Genomic DNA, 17,367 nt, shown 5'->3' on the forward strand with positions numbered 1-17,367 from the left:
AACTGCCAAGTAGAGAGACTTCTGTAACTACAAACTCAAGTAAAAAGTGTAAACAAACTTCAAACATGGCGGACACGCGAGACCAACTGTCAAGTAGAGAGACTTCGGTAACTACAAACTCTGGTTAAAAAGTGTAAACAAACTACAAACATTGCAGACACGTGAGACCAACAGTCAAGTAGAGAGACTTCTGTAACTACAAACTCAAGTAAAAAGTGTAAACAAACTTCAAACATTGCAGACACGCGAGACCAACTGTCAAGTAGAGAGACTTCTATAACTACAAACTCGGGTAAAAAGTGTAAACAAACTTCAAACATGGCTGACACACGAGACCAACTGTCAAGTAGAGAGACTTTGGTAACTACAAACTCAAGTAAAGGTGTAAACAAACTACAAACATTGCAAACACGTGAGACCAACATTCAAGTAGAGAGACTTCGGTAACTACAAACTCAAGTAAAAAGTGTAAACAAACTACAAACATTGCAGACACGCGAGACCAACTGTCAAGTAGAGAGACTTCGGTAACTACAAACTCGGGTAAAAAGTGTAAACAAACTTCAAACATGGCTGACACGTGAGACCAACTGTCAAGTAGAGAGACTTCGGTAACTACAAACTCAAGTAAAAAGTGTAAACAAACTACAAACATGGCTGACACGTGAGACCAACTGTCAAGTAGAGAGACTTTGGTAACTACAAACTCAAGTAAAAAGTGTAAACAAACTACAAACATGGCGGACACACGAGACCAACTGTCAAGTAGAGAGACTTTGGTAACTACAAACTCGGGTAAAAAGTGTAAACAAACTTCAAACATGGCTGACACGTGAGACCAACTGTCAAGTAGAGAGACTTCGGTAACTACAAACTCGGGTAAAAAGTGTGAACAAACTACAAACATTGCAGACACGCGAGACCAATCGTCAAGTAGAGAGACTTCAGTAACTATAAACTCAGGTAAAAAGTGTAAACAAACTACAAACATGGCGGACACACGAGACCAACTGTCCAAGTAGAGAGACTTCGTAACTACAAACAAAGAGCTTAGAATCACCAAGAGGTGAGACTCTAGTGCGATTCGGGAAACGGCGCAGCAGCCATTTTGGAATGAAAATTCCAATAGAACAACAGCATATTCTAAGTCTGTAAAATAAACTATTAAAAGTGCTGATGATTGTCATCGTAAGTGTTGTATTGTCGTCTTTCAGGTTGTATATCAGCTTTAATGCGCTTTTTAAATAAATAAATAAATAAACAAAGCAGCTGCTTGCCATCGCGACAGCAATAAGATCCAATGGACAGCCGATCTCTTTCACTCCAAAATGGCGGAATCCGGGGCTGTTGCTGGGCGCTGCTGTTGCAATGGATCGTCGCCATTGCAATGGAATGAACGTTGTTGCAATGGAAGTGTCACCTCTTGGTCATTCTAAGCTCTTTGCTACAAGCTCGGGTAAAAAGTGTAAAAAACTACAAACATGGCGGACATGCGAGACCAACCGCCAAGTAGTTAGGCTTCTGTAAAGTTATTTGAATGACTGTTAATCAACATCTAACCAACTGGAACATATTTAAATCACGTTTTCCGTGTTATATTTCATCTGCAACAACAATGTGAACTTATTTCAAGATATGTTTGGACATTAACGTCTGAATGGATAATTACCCAAAGAGCTGAGGAAATTTATCTGCATGAAAGACTCGCGAATGGCAGATTAACCTGCTGCTGCTGCTTCTCTAAATGAGGATGATTGACAGGTGATGTAACTAAGCAACAACGATTTGTTAAGGAGTTAGTATGTCCCAAAGCTTGCATACTCTTCCGTTACACACTCAAAAGTATACACTTGTCCTTTACAGAAAAAACATACTTTTAGGGCGTAGTATAAGTAGAATTAGGACGGCTTAAAATAAACACTAATGGCGAAAATGATAGCAGGCATCTGCTGAGGTTTTAACTCCTTAATGTTTTTGAGTAAATGTTTGCACTTATAAGTGTCTATAGACAGTTTTTCAGTCCAAATTATATGTCAAAAATATATTTTACCTATTTATTTTAATAAAGAAATTATTTTAAAAAAGCATATTTTTTAAAGGGTAGTGTTATATCATAAGAAATATCGTTTTTGTAATACTCAGCAACATACAGACTTAGACTATCGAGCAACCTTAGCCAGCTTAATGCTAATGCTTAAAAAATCATATAGTTAAATGATCTGTTGTTCTGCAAAATTATTTAAGCTACAACCATTTTACATACTCATTTAATAGCATATTATAGATAAGCACAACAGTCAGTGGCCTACTTTTCCATTGTGTCGTGAGTGAAAGCGGGAACCCTGCAGTGTGTTTTATTTTCTGAGAAACACTGCCACCGCGCGGCTATAGCTTTCTCGTAATACACACTAACAAACAGCGAGGTGCGAAATGTGACAATTCAATAATTATCGATGGTTATTATCAAAAACACTGATACTTACAACAAGTCAACGAAATGATCGCTCTCGGACAGATTTTCTTTTAGTCTCCCATGACACCAAAAGCTCAGAAACCCAAAATGGCGGAAAATAAAGAGAAGAGCGATGTTGTTTTGGTGTCGTTGAGGAGCTGTTGTAGTTTTAAAGCGACTTTTGTTTACAATAAAATGTTTTTCATCATTTATTAACCCTCCACTTTAATTTTTTTTTATTTTAATATCAACAAAACAATAACAATATATAAAACAAACAGAAAATGTAGGCTATTCTGTAATTGGCTGTACATTGTAGAGAATTATAAATAAAAATAAAAGTAATACAATAAAAGTATAGAAATAAAGAGAGAAAAAAGAAAAAATATATATTTTAAAGCGAAAATAAAGTCAAGATGAAGTTGACAAACTCAGCACAAACATACTCTTAATATAAGATTGTTAAAATGTATGTAAATCAAAACAACTTGAGTTAAACTGCTTTATTTGGCACAAACTGTAATCTATAGACTACAAAGCATTTTGTTTATTAACAGCACATACAGTTAAAGTCAGAATTATTAGCCCCCCTGTTTATTCCCCCCCAATTTCTGTTTAACAGAAAGATTTTTTTTCAACACATTTCTAAACATAATAGTTTTAATAACTCATTTCTAATAACTGATTTATTTGATATTTGCCATGATGACAGTAAATAATATTTGACTAGATATTTTTCAAGACACTTCTATACAGCTTAAAGTGTCTTTTAAAGGCTTAACTAGGCAGGTAAGGGTAATTAGGCAAGTTATTGTATAACGATGGTTTGTTCTGTAGACTATCGAAAACAAATAAAGCTTAAAGGAGCTAATAAATTTGTCCTCAAAATGGTGTTTAAAAAATTAAAAGCTGCTGAAATAAAACAAATAAGACTTTCTCCAGAAGAAAAAATATTATCAGACATACTGTGAAAATTTCTTTGCTCTGTTAAACATCATTTGGGAAATATTTAAAAAAGAAAATAAAATTCAAAGGGGGGCTAATAATTCTGACTTCAACTGTATGACATAGATATATATGTGGATGTGTGTAAGTTGTCACTTATTATTAAGATTTGGGTAAAGTTAAATAATTTAAATATGTAATTCCTCTTATTTTGTGGCATTGAAATAATCAAGTATGTTAAAATGTGCGCGCGCGTGTGTGTGTGTGTGTGTGTGTGTGCGTGTGAGAGAGCGAGTTTTCACTTCAGTTGTTAGTGGAGTTTTGTGCGCATGCGCCGACCGTTACATGTGAGTGACTGTGAGCACTTTAGCCGCCGGTGCAGCATGGAAAGGAAAGGTGAGCATCAAAACAACTAATCTCATGTCCTCCACAGCCGTCTGAGCAACGGCACACATAGAAATATGAATAAACATCGCAGCAAGCCTCGGTCATATCAGGGATGTGCTGGACATATCGCGTTATAAGATGTGCCATGCGTGGCGACAGAGACAAAAGCCCATGTGTGTTTTAGCTGCTGCTAATACAACAGCACTGCAGCTTTACATCAACATCTGCTTATATTACACTCTACAGCTGGAAACTGGGCGTTTAATGTGTGTTTATGAATATATTTGAGCATGTTTCTGTTGGTAACCGCTGCTCGCTGTGAATATATTCGTGTGTTTTCGCTCGAGCTTCTGCTAGCTAAACTTATATTTTAGTTCGGCTTTAGAAATGAAAAGGTATTAAATATGATTAAGAAAATTATGCCTGTGATTATAAAATAGTTCTTTTATTGTTTTTGTGTGTATGTACTAACTGCTAGCAGCTAAATCCGCCCAAAACCTACAAATTATTGAATATTTTGCTTACCATGGTTACCAGGATGTTTACTGTTGTAAAACTATAGTTATAAGATTAATTGTACGGGTTAATAGAAACAATATAATGGTAATACACATTTTAAAATTGTGCTTCTGTCGTTTTGTTATGTTTTCGTTTATGACCCGTTGTAGTAGTATGGTTTGTTTAGCTAGCTTTTGTGATGTTTATGGTTTTGTGATGACATGTAAACAACATATCTCAATAAAATAGAGCTGTGGAGAAAAATTCTAAAAATCGTATAATCGATTAAATGTATATAATAGGCATGGGCCGGTATAAGATTCTGATGGTATGAAAACCTTGGATGAAAAATCACGATTTCACGGTATTGTGATTTACTGCTACAAAATCAGTGCTGGGTTTTTAAATGTCTGGGTAAAAACCAACAACCTTTTCCCCCCATTGAACACAATATATATAATTTTAAGAAGTATTTAAAATATTTTGGACCAGTAGCTTTTGATGAAGAGGTTCCTTTTTTGCTGAAGATACTGTTTCCCTAAGAAACTGAAATAAAATAGTTGTCAAAAACATGTAAAAAAAAAGAAACTCGCATATACCTTAGAAACGATATAACAGAAAACTTTTGCGGTTTTAAAACCTTGACTTTTCCAAACCACGGTAAATCTTGAAACCGGTTATCGTCTCATGCCTAGTATATAATATAGGGATTAGTTAATAAAGAATTATTAACGTTTTTGTTGGTTCTCCTAATTTGCCTTGAATGGTTGTCTTTTGAGCAAACATTTTTTTGTGTTTGTTTTATAAACTAAAAATAATGTGTTTTCAGCATTTGATACATTAAATAAGTATTATTTGGACCATTTGTTTATTTATTTCAGACCTCAAAAAATATATGAACTATTTCAGTCTGAAAAGAATGAATATTTAATACTGACAGTAATTCTTTGTTAATAAATACTGTAATAATAAACTTTTCAGAAATCATAAAAATGCATTATAAGCAGGTAAAAAAATTAATACAAATGAATTTAACGCACAACAAATCCCTATCAATGCCAAATATCGAAAATTACTTTGTAGATTTTATTTCTGCTGCTTTAATAAATGGAAATTCACATTTATTGTCTACATGTTTATATGCGCTTTACATTGTTTATGAAAAGTGTGCTAACAAAGTACATTTATCTGTTCTTTGACAGTACTTGCTCTTCAGGCGAGGAAGAAAAGGACCAAAGCCAAGAAACCTGGCAAAAAGTGAGTACATTTGAGTATATGAGCAGCGTAAATTTAGGAAAGAAGAATGAACAGAAAGGCTGACGAGCAGACAGAGAGAGAGTTACAAAGTGAAAATGGTTCTCTGTGATGCTAGGATGCTATATGGAGAAATCATAGTTGACCTACAAATAAAAAAAAAAAACCCAGCATTTTAATGGCACATTTAATAAATTTAAAAAGACTCCTTACGTTTATTCAGATGTCTATAAATTCAGAATTGATCAGGTTGACTGCATGCATAGCTTACAAATTAAAATGCTATTAACTATTTAATGGAAGTCAGCAGAGAAGATGCTGCCGTGTGATGAATCGACTGCTTTTGTGTCGAATCAGTATCTAGGAAGTTTGGCTAGCTTGCTATTGACCTGATTTTGCGATGTGGAAAGAAACTTGTTTCTGCGATTTGTTTTAGAACTTCTGATAAAGTTGAATATGGGAGAAATGACTAATAAATGGCGGAAAAGCGTCAAACTACTTGCTGAAGCGTGTTCATGACTTTACATAAAAAGAAGAATAATATAAAAATAAAAAAATATCAGTTCCTCAATTGTAAGTCGCTTTGGACAAAAGCATCTGCTAAATGTATATGTAAGTCAATGCAAACGTAAGAACAGACGTGGATTACTGTCCCTTCAGTGCGATCAATGTAGAATGCGCAACGCATTTGCCGTGGATCCAGCAGTGTTGGCCAATCAGAAAGGAGAAACAGCGTGCACACTGACGTCATGAGGCGAAAACTCCTATTTGTAGTGTCCACACGACCACACTACACTCAAAAAAAAAGATTTCTGCTGCTTGTTCAAACTACTTATATAAAATGAGCTGAATCAACACAAGTTTTTCAAACTTTTCTCTTATTTTCTCTCTCTCTCTTCTGTCACGAGGTTTGCAGTTTGCTCTAGGACAGTCTTTTTTTGGTCAACTCAGTAGCACAAGCCCATGAGATTTGCTTCTGGCAGAGCTTCATATTTCTCATCTAAAATTGATATGATTCTGGCTTTCAAGTTGGCTGTCGGTTGTTTGTCCTCATCTTATGGGGCCAATGTGTCTTCTTTAATCAAATACAGCTCAGGGAGTAAATAGAGATGATGTTAAATAAAACTATCCCTATACAGAATATCTGTAAACTTGCTTACTGGCTTTAGCTTATTTTAGTTTTGCGAAGTGATGCACATTGCACACATACACTACCTGACAAAAGTCTTGTTGTGAAAAATCATGGTTTGGGGTTACATTCAGTATGGGGGCATGCTAGAGATCTGCGGAGTCGATGGCAACATCAACAGCCTGAGGTATCAAGACATTTGTGCTGCCCATTACATTACAAACCACAAGAGAGGGCAAATTCTTCAGCAGGACAGCGCTCCTCATACTTCAGCCTCCACATCAAAGCTCCTGAAAGCAAAGAAGGTCAAGGTGCTGCAGGATTGGCCTGCCCAGTCACCAGAGATGAACATTATTGAGCATGTCTGGGGTAAGATGAAGGAAGAAGCATTGAAGATGAATCCAAAGACTCTTGATGAACTCTGGGAGTCCTGCAAGAACGCTTTCTTTGCCATTCCAGATGACTTTATTAATCAGTGATTTGAGTCATTGCAGAGATGTATGGATGCAGACCACCAAGCTTATGATGGTATCATTTGGTATCAGAAGTGGCTTATATGAAAGGCAAAAGCCTTTAGATTACACTTATTTCACCAAAATAAAATATGATTGTAAGGATTTCATTAGGACAGTAAGGTCTGACTTTGCTTAGTCTAAAGTCTGGTCACTGAACCTTCAATAATGTCCAGTAAGGAATATGTGGTCATGCTGCAGTGGAAACAGAATGAATATTGTGTCTGACTCCATCATGAGCTTGGAGGACTGCATCCATACATCTCTGCAATGACTCAAATCACTGATTAATAAAGTCATCTGGAATGGCAAAGAAAGCGTTCTTACAGGACTCCCAGAGTTCATCAAGAGTCTTTGGATTCATCTTCAATGCCTCCTCCATCTTACCCTAGACATGCTCAATAATGTTCATGTCTGGTGACTGGGCAGGCCAATCCTGGAGCACCTTGACCTTCTTTGCTTTCAGGAGCTTTGATGTGGAGGCTGAAGTATGAAGGAGCGCTATCCTGCTGGAGAATTTGCCCTCTCCTGTGGTTTGTAATGTAATGGGCAGCACAAATGTCTTGACACCTCAGGCTGTTGATGTTGCCATACACTCTGCAGATCTCTCGCACGCCCCCATACTGAATGTAACCCCAAACCATGATTTTTCCTTCACCAAACTTGACTAATTTCTATGAGAATCTTGAGTCCATGTGGGTTCCAGTAGGTCTTCTGCAGTATTTGTGATGGTTGGGATGCAGCTCAACAGATGATTTATGGGAAAAATGGACCTTCTGCCACTTTTCCAAATGATCAACTAGAAGTCAAGTTAGTATTTGCTGCTCTTACAACTGGGATCAATGAAAATACTTTTCTCAGGCAGTGTATATGTGTTTGTATAAATGTACACTTGCCCTGAAGAGAGTTATGTATGGGTTACGTAACAGTGCTTCATGACAGCCATCAAGCCTGATGCGTTTGATTCTCTATTTCCCTCACACACTCGTTCGTCAGGTAAAGCACAGGGATACAGGAACATGCCCTCTAGGGTCTGCTGCTTGTGTCCTTGAAATACAACATGTCAGATTGTCAAACCACGGGTCCGGCCCTTCTGCAGAACAGAGGCGGAGTGTGTGTGTGTGTGTGCTGTCATCGACGTGCCCTGTCCTCCTGCGGTGCATTTACGCCACACCGTGTTTTTGACGCCAGTGAGTTTTTACACTCACTTCTCGCCCTCCTCCTCTGCTCCTGTTTCTCGCGTCCTCCCTCCCTCCCGCGGTGCCTTGTTTTCCAGCTCACTAGTGTTCGGATCAGCAGTGCTGAGGCGGACAGCGAGTGGAAAGCAGGCTGAGAGATAGAAAGTCTGATCTGCGGTTTAACAGTGGCTCGCACCGCACCGTCCTGCCCCGCGCTGTCCTCTTCAGCCATGTGGCTCCTGGACTGGATCGTTTCGCTTAATACGGCTGTGGTGAAGCTCGCCAGCGGTCTGAGGTGCAAGTGAGTGCTGCTGAATGTGTGTGCGGGACTACTGACTTATTGATGTGGGATTCATATTTAATCAGACAGCTGATGCGCTCGGGTTAGGTGCAGGTTAAATCAGTCTTTTGAGACCGTTGTTTTAATGCACTAATAAAGTGCAGGATTAGTATGGATGCTTTAGATCAATGCGCGATAATTGCATGCAACTCCAATGTGTGATATGCATGCAACTCTTCTAATTGGTCAGGCATCCTGCAAAAGTGTCTGCACCCTGTGTTTTCAACTGGACTGAAGCAATTCACTAGAACTTCATCTGCTTTGACACAATCTCCATTGCAAACGCGCTATAGAAATACAGATGAATTAAGTACAAGTTGTGTATCCAGGTGTGTGCAACCCCTTGTCTGTCAATGTGCGCAAGTTTCTGGTGCAGTGCTGGAAGACTTGGAGGGCTGGTCTTTGCTGCACTGGGATTTTTTTTTTCGGCCGGTAGTGAGGATGCTCATTATGTAAGCCGTATCCTCCACAAGTGCAGCGATGGGGGGTCTGGGGGACTGCGGATGTGGCTCTCAGCGAGTGAAACTGCATGAAACCAAATCAGGTCACACTTTTGGGGATCTGAGTGACTCGCAGATGCTGCAATGACCTGTTTAGCAGCAGGGCGGATCCTGTTTTTTTTTAAGCTTTTCGACCAAACCCTGGCATCTTCAAATACAGATTTGGACAGTTTCAAGTGCTCTCAAATAAATGTTGTTTGCTGTTTGTTCAAACTACTTGTTTAAATTGAGCTGAAACGACTCAATTGTTGAGATTTTGAAGGGATAACTTAATTGTTTTATGTTTATCCTACTTAAATTTGTACAAACAATGAAGTTAACTTAATTTGTGTCGGGATAACTTGAAGGAATTGTGTGGAAGCCAGCGTTTTGTACAGTGTACATTCCAAAATTATGTTTGCTGCTTGTTTAAACTACTCATTTAAAATGAGCTGAAACAAAATGATTCTTGAGTTTTTTTTAGGGACAACTTAATTGTTTTATGTTCAATCCACTTACATTTGTTAAAACTTTTAAGCTAACTTAATTCTGTCGTGTTGCCCCAACACAAATCGATTTTGTGGAACCCAGCGTTTTTTACAGTGTAGATATTGGAAAATAAGCGGACATTGTGATATTTTGTTTTTCTGCGATTAATATTTTCCGATAAGAATATAATTTATAATAAGATTTCATTAGTTTATGTATTTACTAACATGAACTATTTATGAACAATACTTGTGCAGCATTCAATAATCATAGTTTAAGATTTGTTAATGCATTATTAACACACAATCGTGTGTTTGTTAACATTAGTTAATGCACTGAGTTTACATTAACTAATGTTGAACAGCATTAACTAACATTAAAGGGCACCTATGATGAAAATCAACTTTTGTAAGCTGTTTGGACAGCGCTGAGTGTAGGTATAGTGTGTCCACTGTCGTATTGGAGTGATATAAACACATTAAGCTTTTTTTTTTATTTTTTCAATTCAATTCAATTCACCTTTATTTGTATAGCGCTTATACAATGTAGATTGTGTCAAAGCAGCTTCACATAAAAGGTCACAGTAAATAGGAACAGTGTAGTTCAGTTTGTAGTGTTTAAGTTCAGTTCAGTTTAGCTCAGTTCAGTATGGTTTAATAATCACTACTGAGAGTCCAAATATTGAATTTCCCGAGATTAAAATAGGACTCAAATCTCAGTGATTTTAAACTTGGGCGTGTAATTTGACCCACATTAGGGATAACTAACAGGTTAACTGTTAAAGGGACAGTTTACACAAAACTAAATCATTTACTCATTTAATTACTTGACTCAAACCTGTTTGACTTTCTTTCCTCTGTTGAAGACATATGAAGATAGTATGAGAATTGTCAGAAACTGGTGGCCTTTGACATCCATAGTATTTGAATTTCGCTTTTCTAGAAGTTAGTGCTCAACATTTTTCAAAATATCTTTTTTTGTGAAAACTGAAAAATAAAGATTTGGAGGCTTTTGAGAGTGAATAGATGTTGGATAAATTTTTAATTTCATGGTTAAACTATCGCTTTAACTCACAGTATGGTTTTTGACTGATTAATAAGGTTAATTTAATTCAAGTCATTTAGGTAAACATTATACTAAATATAATATAATAATATAGCTAATACTGCCTTGAGAAACAAATACACAGTGTTGTCCACCTACATCTACAGCCCCTATAACTATAATTATTAAGCTTCTATCATTTTCTCGATTTTACCGGTATTTAAAAAGGGACAAAAATGAAAATAAGTTGAAAATGGCAAAAAGAAATGGCATTTATTATAAACCACACATGAATTTCAAGTAAAAACGAATTAACTTAAACCTCAGTATTTCATTTTGAAGAACAGTGAAAGTTTTTTAATATCTGTGATCTGACATTTGTTTGCTGAACTATTGTTTATTGTGTGTGTGTGTGTGTGTGTGTGAGTGCAGTGATGTTAGTGGGCAGGGGAACGCCACAGCTGGAAAAAATCCTATAGAGGAAGCACTGTGGAAGGAAAATAGATTTCACTGTATTTGCATTCTCTCACAAATTTTTCAGGCATCATGTGCCACTTTCAATATGATCATTATAAAATTGCGTTTAAATGCAAGCTCTCTTTCTGCTTTAACTTTTGTGTTTGAAGTTTTTTCTCCTCTACGAGGCCTTGGTCTTTTTTTTAATTTAGCAATACCTTTACAATGCTGTTTAGTTTTCACGTTCTCTAATATCCACTTAAAAGGTAATTCAGCAATGTTATGTTAGTTTGACTGTTTGACGCACCGTTTTACAATTCCTAGTTGATTAAAGCTGAAATTATAATCTCTATAAATGTATAAACTCTGAAACATTTTGGGCTGGGTCACAAAACTAATATGCATTATGGGAGATTTAGTTTCATACTCAATATATGGCATAAAGCATCATGTATGCATCTTGCATCAGGTGATTATATTAAGCAGAACTCAAATCGAATGAGTTATGATTGAATAAATTATATATTTTTTGTGTTAAGTAATAGAGGACGATTTTCTCAGGATTCTGTAGATGTAAAATAAAGCTTAATATGAGTCGGCAATTATTATTGTTCTTTCTCAAACATATGGTAAAACACCAATAATAATATTATGTGCAAGTCTACTGGTCTCTATAAACAATTCTATTCTACTTATAATAATTCTGATGTTGAATTATGTTTGAGATTTATGCTTGCAATCTGTCATTGACAAACATTATTAGACCATTTAATTCACTGGTAAAATCAACATTATATAGGCTAGAGCAGTGTTTCCCAACCCTGTTCCTGGAGGCACACCAACAGTACATATTTTGGATGTCTCCGTTATCGGACTCATTAACTTCAGGTGTTGGAGTCTCTTCTGATGTTATGATGAGTTGATTCAGGTGTGTTTGATTAGGGAGAGGTTGAAAATGTGGACTGTTGGTGTGCCTTCAGGAACAGGGTTGGGAAACACTGGGCTAGAGCAGCTTTATTACCTGTTACTCACAGCCTTTGCAGGTTCTGTTCACTAAAGTAAACGCGCGCGTGTCTATCATAATAATAGGGCGCGCGCCCACCCTCTCTGTGGTAACAGCTCACGGTCAGCAGCTCACATCACGTGTGATTTCCCAGCCGCGAATACAGCATTATATGAAGACAAAAATGACATTTTTAGGTGAATTATACCTTATAAATACAGTATGTGACTCTTTCAACATCATTTGGAGGTGTCCATGTCGCTGAGCAATGTATGTGAAACAATGAAAAGACTCGTGCAGCCGCCTTCGCTTCTCTCCTGAACTTGAAAATATGATTGGCAGAATCGTAGAAATGCTGGATTAAGTTCGTCTAGGGCAGTGTTTCCCAACCCTGTTCCTGGAGGCACACCAACAGTTCATATTTTGGATGTCTCCCTCATCTGACCCATTAACTTCAGGTTTTGGAGTCTCTTCCAATGTTCTGATGAGTTGTGCCTTCAGGAACAGGGTTGGGAAACTCTGGTCTAGGGGGTCGAATCGAGATCGCAATCTTTTTTTCGATTAATTGTGCAGCTCTAGCTAGAAGCAATACCAAACCATTTGAGTAGCTATATAGTTATTTGGACTAAATTAGTTTAAATTAACTGAACTCATAGCCGTTTGTTAACTGAACTTAAATGTTTAAGTTACTAATACTCAAAGTTTGACAACACATTATTAACACAATTATTTAATGTGTACAAATATTGTATGTGTATATGACTCTATATAAAAATGTATATATGGTTGTGTGTACATCATATTTCTATACAACAAATTTCTAAAGGTGCTGTTGACTAGAAATTTTCTCCAGATGTTGGTAACAACCAAAGAAATCCATAAATGCATCTAATTAGTTTACAAATGAATTTATGCGTAATAAAATGAAATGACGCAGAGAAAAAGTATTGAACACATGAAGAAAGGGAGGTGTAGTTCGGCAGTGAAAGCCCAGACAGCAGCTGAAATCTCTCAGTAGTTCTTCAGCAACCCTCTGCCCTTCCTCAGTGTAAATGAATATCAGCTGCTTCATTCCAACATCTACATTAGCAAGAGGATGAAGATGAAGCCAGGGTGGACATTTCAGCAAGACAATGATCCAAAACACAGCCAAGGAAACTCTCAGTAGCTTTCAGAGAAAGAAAATCAAGCTGTGGAATGGCCCAGCCAATCACCTGAATCGAATCCAATAGAGAATACAAATTAAAGCTCAGATTTGATAGATGAGACGCACAGAATTATCACGATTTCGACACTCTGTTGAAGTCTGTGAGAAACTCACACCTGGGCAGTGCATGTGACTTCATTCTCCATATGGGAAGCGTCTTTAAAGCCTTTTATATAAAGTATTAAATCCATTCAGTAGTGTGTCAGTCCATTGTTATTACCCAGAACTCATCTTTTAGATTTTATTTGTTTTATTTTATTTTTAAGGTTGTATTGTTTGGGTTTTTACCAAAATCTGCTTCAATTTCATGTCTTTAGAAATATTATTCCCAGGAAAAACATGACATGTTCATTACTTATTTTCCCCGCTGTTTATATATAAGTTTACAGTACTCAAGCCATGTTGTTTCAAAACTTAAATGGTTTGCAGCAATCTGTTTCCTCAAACAGTTTGAGTTAGCATAACTTATCGTGTTTTACAGTGTATAGCAGTAAATCTATATAGCAGTAATCTTTCTATGCTCTAGAATGGAGGTGGTAACTTTTGCACAGGCAAGTATCCACAAAAAGCAGGAGTATTCAGTTTGGGTGGGTCTCTCGTGCACAATGTGAGCGACCATCTCTGCATGATGTCCGCTGATTAGGATGTGGTATTAGAGTTATGAAATGCATGCGCTACTGTAAAACACGAGCACACTCCCTGAATCAGCAGAGACTGATGTGCTATCCTCATGCCCTGTGATAACCTCCCTCTCTCTGGTTGATAGAGATTGCATAACACAGCAGGTTTAATCTAGCATGGCCAATGATGCTCAGTTAACTACAGCTTCCAGACCACAGGCTAATTCCATCGGCCCTAGCATGACACCCTCTCAATGTCCGATAATGCTTGACTGGGGATAAAAAAACTGCTTTATTAATTGTTTAGGGAACTGCAGAGTGGAAAGATGGGGTGCAGACAGAGTGTGGTTTTACTTTGTGGTGCGAAGTGGAATGCATTATAGATGTCTCAAAAATAAAGGAAATAGAATTTATGCCCGGCTCACACCAAACTCGAAGAGAGCATTCGCTTCATTCGCTCTAAATTAATATTGTGATGCTCTATATTCATTCACACGAATGCTTTATAGACCATTTTGAGAGATGTAAACAAAAACAATGGTCCCAATGTATTTCCTGCTTGAAATGTTTAATTTCTGTAGTTTACGAGAATCCAAAAAGAGCCACATATTGATAAATAATGTCATGATTGCTGTTTTAACATTAAAGGGCACCTATGGTAAAAAATCTACTTTTCAAGCTGTTTGGACAGACATATGTGCATGTATGGTGTATAGACCGTCAAAGTGGGGTGATATAAGCACACCCAGTGCTTTTTTTTCATTTAACAACATAAAAACGGTGGACCAATTGGAGCGGTTTTCAAACCGACCGTAACTTGACGTAGGAGAGCGGTCCCTCCGCCCACCAATATTGATTGACAGGCGCGTCATCATATCCTCAGTTTGTTGATTCACGTCCGCCATTTTCAGCGTGAGTCGAAGCGATATCACTAAAGGAACACGCTAGCTCTATTTTTAGATGCAAGGCTCATTGGGCTCAACACAAGATCAATATTCTCCACATTATCGCTCTAATCGGAATATTGGTTGTATCTTTAGGTAGGTTTGCAAACATGTGTACTTCTCATTGAGTCTACCTTATACTTCAGCCGTTTGCATTTCTCGCGATCCCAGAAGCTCCCTGTGATCTTAACTAGCATGTGTTTTAGAATTCTAAACATCGGTTTCTATCAGGGTACACTCAAGTCGACGGCTGGGCGCCGCGGACCGCTGCAGACTTGAAGCACCGTTGTGTGTACCCTGATAGAGAACTATGTTTAGAATTCAAAACTGCATGGCGCGACGATTCGGGACACTTCATGTTTCTGCCGCTCCACAGAGAGTGTCTGGTGTGCCGTGTCGCGGCTTCGAGCGGCGCATCTGCTGCCTCAGTCAAAGTTAATTCAGTGTGCGTGGTTATTAGTTTCTGTGTACAAGCTCGGCACTTGAAACTAGCACACAGTTGGCTGTAAAACTGTACAAAGACACAAATGATTTTGTACTCTCTGCTTGGTCTGTGTCAGAGTCGTACATGTACGACTGATTGCTGATCCTCTCACTCCTGCTCCTCTTAGTCTGCCTGTCAGAGTGGTTGAGCTCATGGCCCCGCCCCCTTGTTACGTTGGGCGGGAAGCCGAAACTAATTTACATGTGAAGCAACACACCCATAAATCAGCGAGCTGTGGACACGCCCCCAACATGACATTTTTTAACATATTATAATAAAAAATCTGAATTGTGTTTTAAACTGAACCTAAACTGGCACACTCAGAAGAACCAGAATATTAATATTAAATCATAAAAAAGAGGTAAACTATGTGCCCTTTAAGTTATGATTGAATTGCCTCTTGTTACAATTATGAACAGTTTGATAACAAGCAGGAAATGTTCATGCCGATGATTTGACCACACTTAAAAAGGTCTATTCGCGTGAATGACTTGAAGAACATCTCGCGAGTTTAGACTTGGATATAACTACACTTACTGCTTTTGTACCTGCTGTTAAAGTCCCAAAAATGCCAGAAAGCCAAACGTCAACATGTTTGGGTTCATGGCACCATCCAGAAGACTTCTCCTTCAGGAACTGCGTCTAGATGACAGTCGCTTCCAGCTCTATTTGAGGGTGGCTGGTGCCCCGTTTAATAACCTTCTATTACTGCCCTCTGCTGGAGACTCTGAGCCCTGTCCACATGAACGTGGGTAAATTTCAAAACACACTTTTTTTGTACGCCGTTTTACTGTTTGTCAATGAAAACGGAGTATTGGGTTACTAAAACAGAAACTGTCTGAAAACTCTAGCCAGGGTGAAGTTTTTTTGAAACTCCAGGTACAAGGGCGTAGATTTGCTCTTGTCATTGGTATCATATTTATAATTTTACATTTAGCTGTTTATTCTGCAGTAAGTTCATTCATTTTCATTCGGCTTAGTCCCTTATTTATCAGGGGTCGCCACAGCGGAATGAACCGCCAACTATTCCAGCATATGTTGTTTGGATGCTTTTTGCCACAACCCAGTACTGGGAAACACTCATTCACTCTCACATTCTCACTCGCACACACACTCATACACTATGGGCAATTTAGTTTATCCAATTCACTTATAGCGCATGTGTTTGGACTGTGGGGGAAACCGGAGCACCCGGAGGAAACCCACGGCAACACAGGGAAAACATGCAAACTCCACACAGAAATGCCAACTGACCCAGCCGGGACTTGAACTCGATACTGGAATTTGAAACCAATCGGTACTGAAATTTTTAAAGCGTCCATTTCCCGCGAACAATTGAACGCCGTGAAGCTCGTTTTTAAACACTGATTTGCCATTGTGTTCACGTAATCAACAGAAACGGCCAATCACAGTCATTTCTATTGAGCATGTGAACACAGGGCAAATCAGTGCTGTTTAAGAATGAGCTCCACAGCACCTAAATGTTCGCGCGAGATGGATGCTTTTATAATGTCAGTACCGATTGGTATCGAATTCCAGTATCGAGACAACCCTAGGCCACAGTGCTAACCACTGAGCCACCATGCCGCCCCCTCTGCTGTAAGTTTTTGCACTATATTATTCACAGACTATATCAGCCTGCTATAATGTTAGATTGTTACTGATATTTTTAAAAACGCCCATTTCCTGCTAACGTTTAAGCGTTGTTGAGCACGTATGATTGGTACTGAAACTTCGGAAACTATTGGAAACCGTAAATTATTACATTGTATGGATTCTATATTTTATTTGCGTCTTTGTTCTTATGTTTAATAACAAAGATAAATAATGTTTTGGTTATTGCTATTGGGATTATTATAATTAAAATAAAGTAAATTAAAAAAGGTTGTGCATTTATAAAGTGTGCTTCACACAGGCGAGTGTGCTTAACAAACCACCTGTAGAAA

At 37.8% G+C, this 17,367-nt stretch overlaps 1 protein-coding gene across 2 annotated transcripts in view; it reads left to right on the forward strand.

The window, feature by feature from the left end:
• The first annotated feature begins 3,734 nt into the window (after nucleotides 1–3,734).
• Nucleotides 3,735–17,367, forward strand: part of srpk1b (SRSF protein kinase 1b) — a 73,059-nt gene continuing 59,426 nt past the window's right edge. The window contains exons 1-2 of one of the 2 annotated variants that reach the window (XM_056467980.1): nucleotides 3,735–3,793; nucleotides 5,485–5,539. In XM_056467980.1, coding sequence (XP_056323955.1) covers nucleotides 3,781–3,793; nucleotides 5,485–5,539 — 68 coding nt within the window. In that variant the 5' untranslated portion in view covers nucleotides 3,735–3,780. Of the gene's footprint in view, nucleotides 3,794–5,484; nucleotides 5,540–8,463; nucleotides 8,657–17,367 lie in introns of those variants that run through there. The other variant, XM_056467979.1, reaches the window with a different exon arrangement.

Source organism: Danio aesculapii, chromosome 11 (genome assembly GCF_903798145.1).
Source record: "Danio aesculapii chromosome 11, fDanAes4.1, whole genome shotgun sequence".
Taxonomy (NCBI): Eukaryota; Metazoa; Chordata; class Actinopteri; order Cypriniformes; family Danionidae; genus Danio; species Danio aesculapii.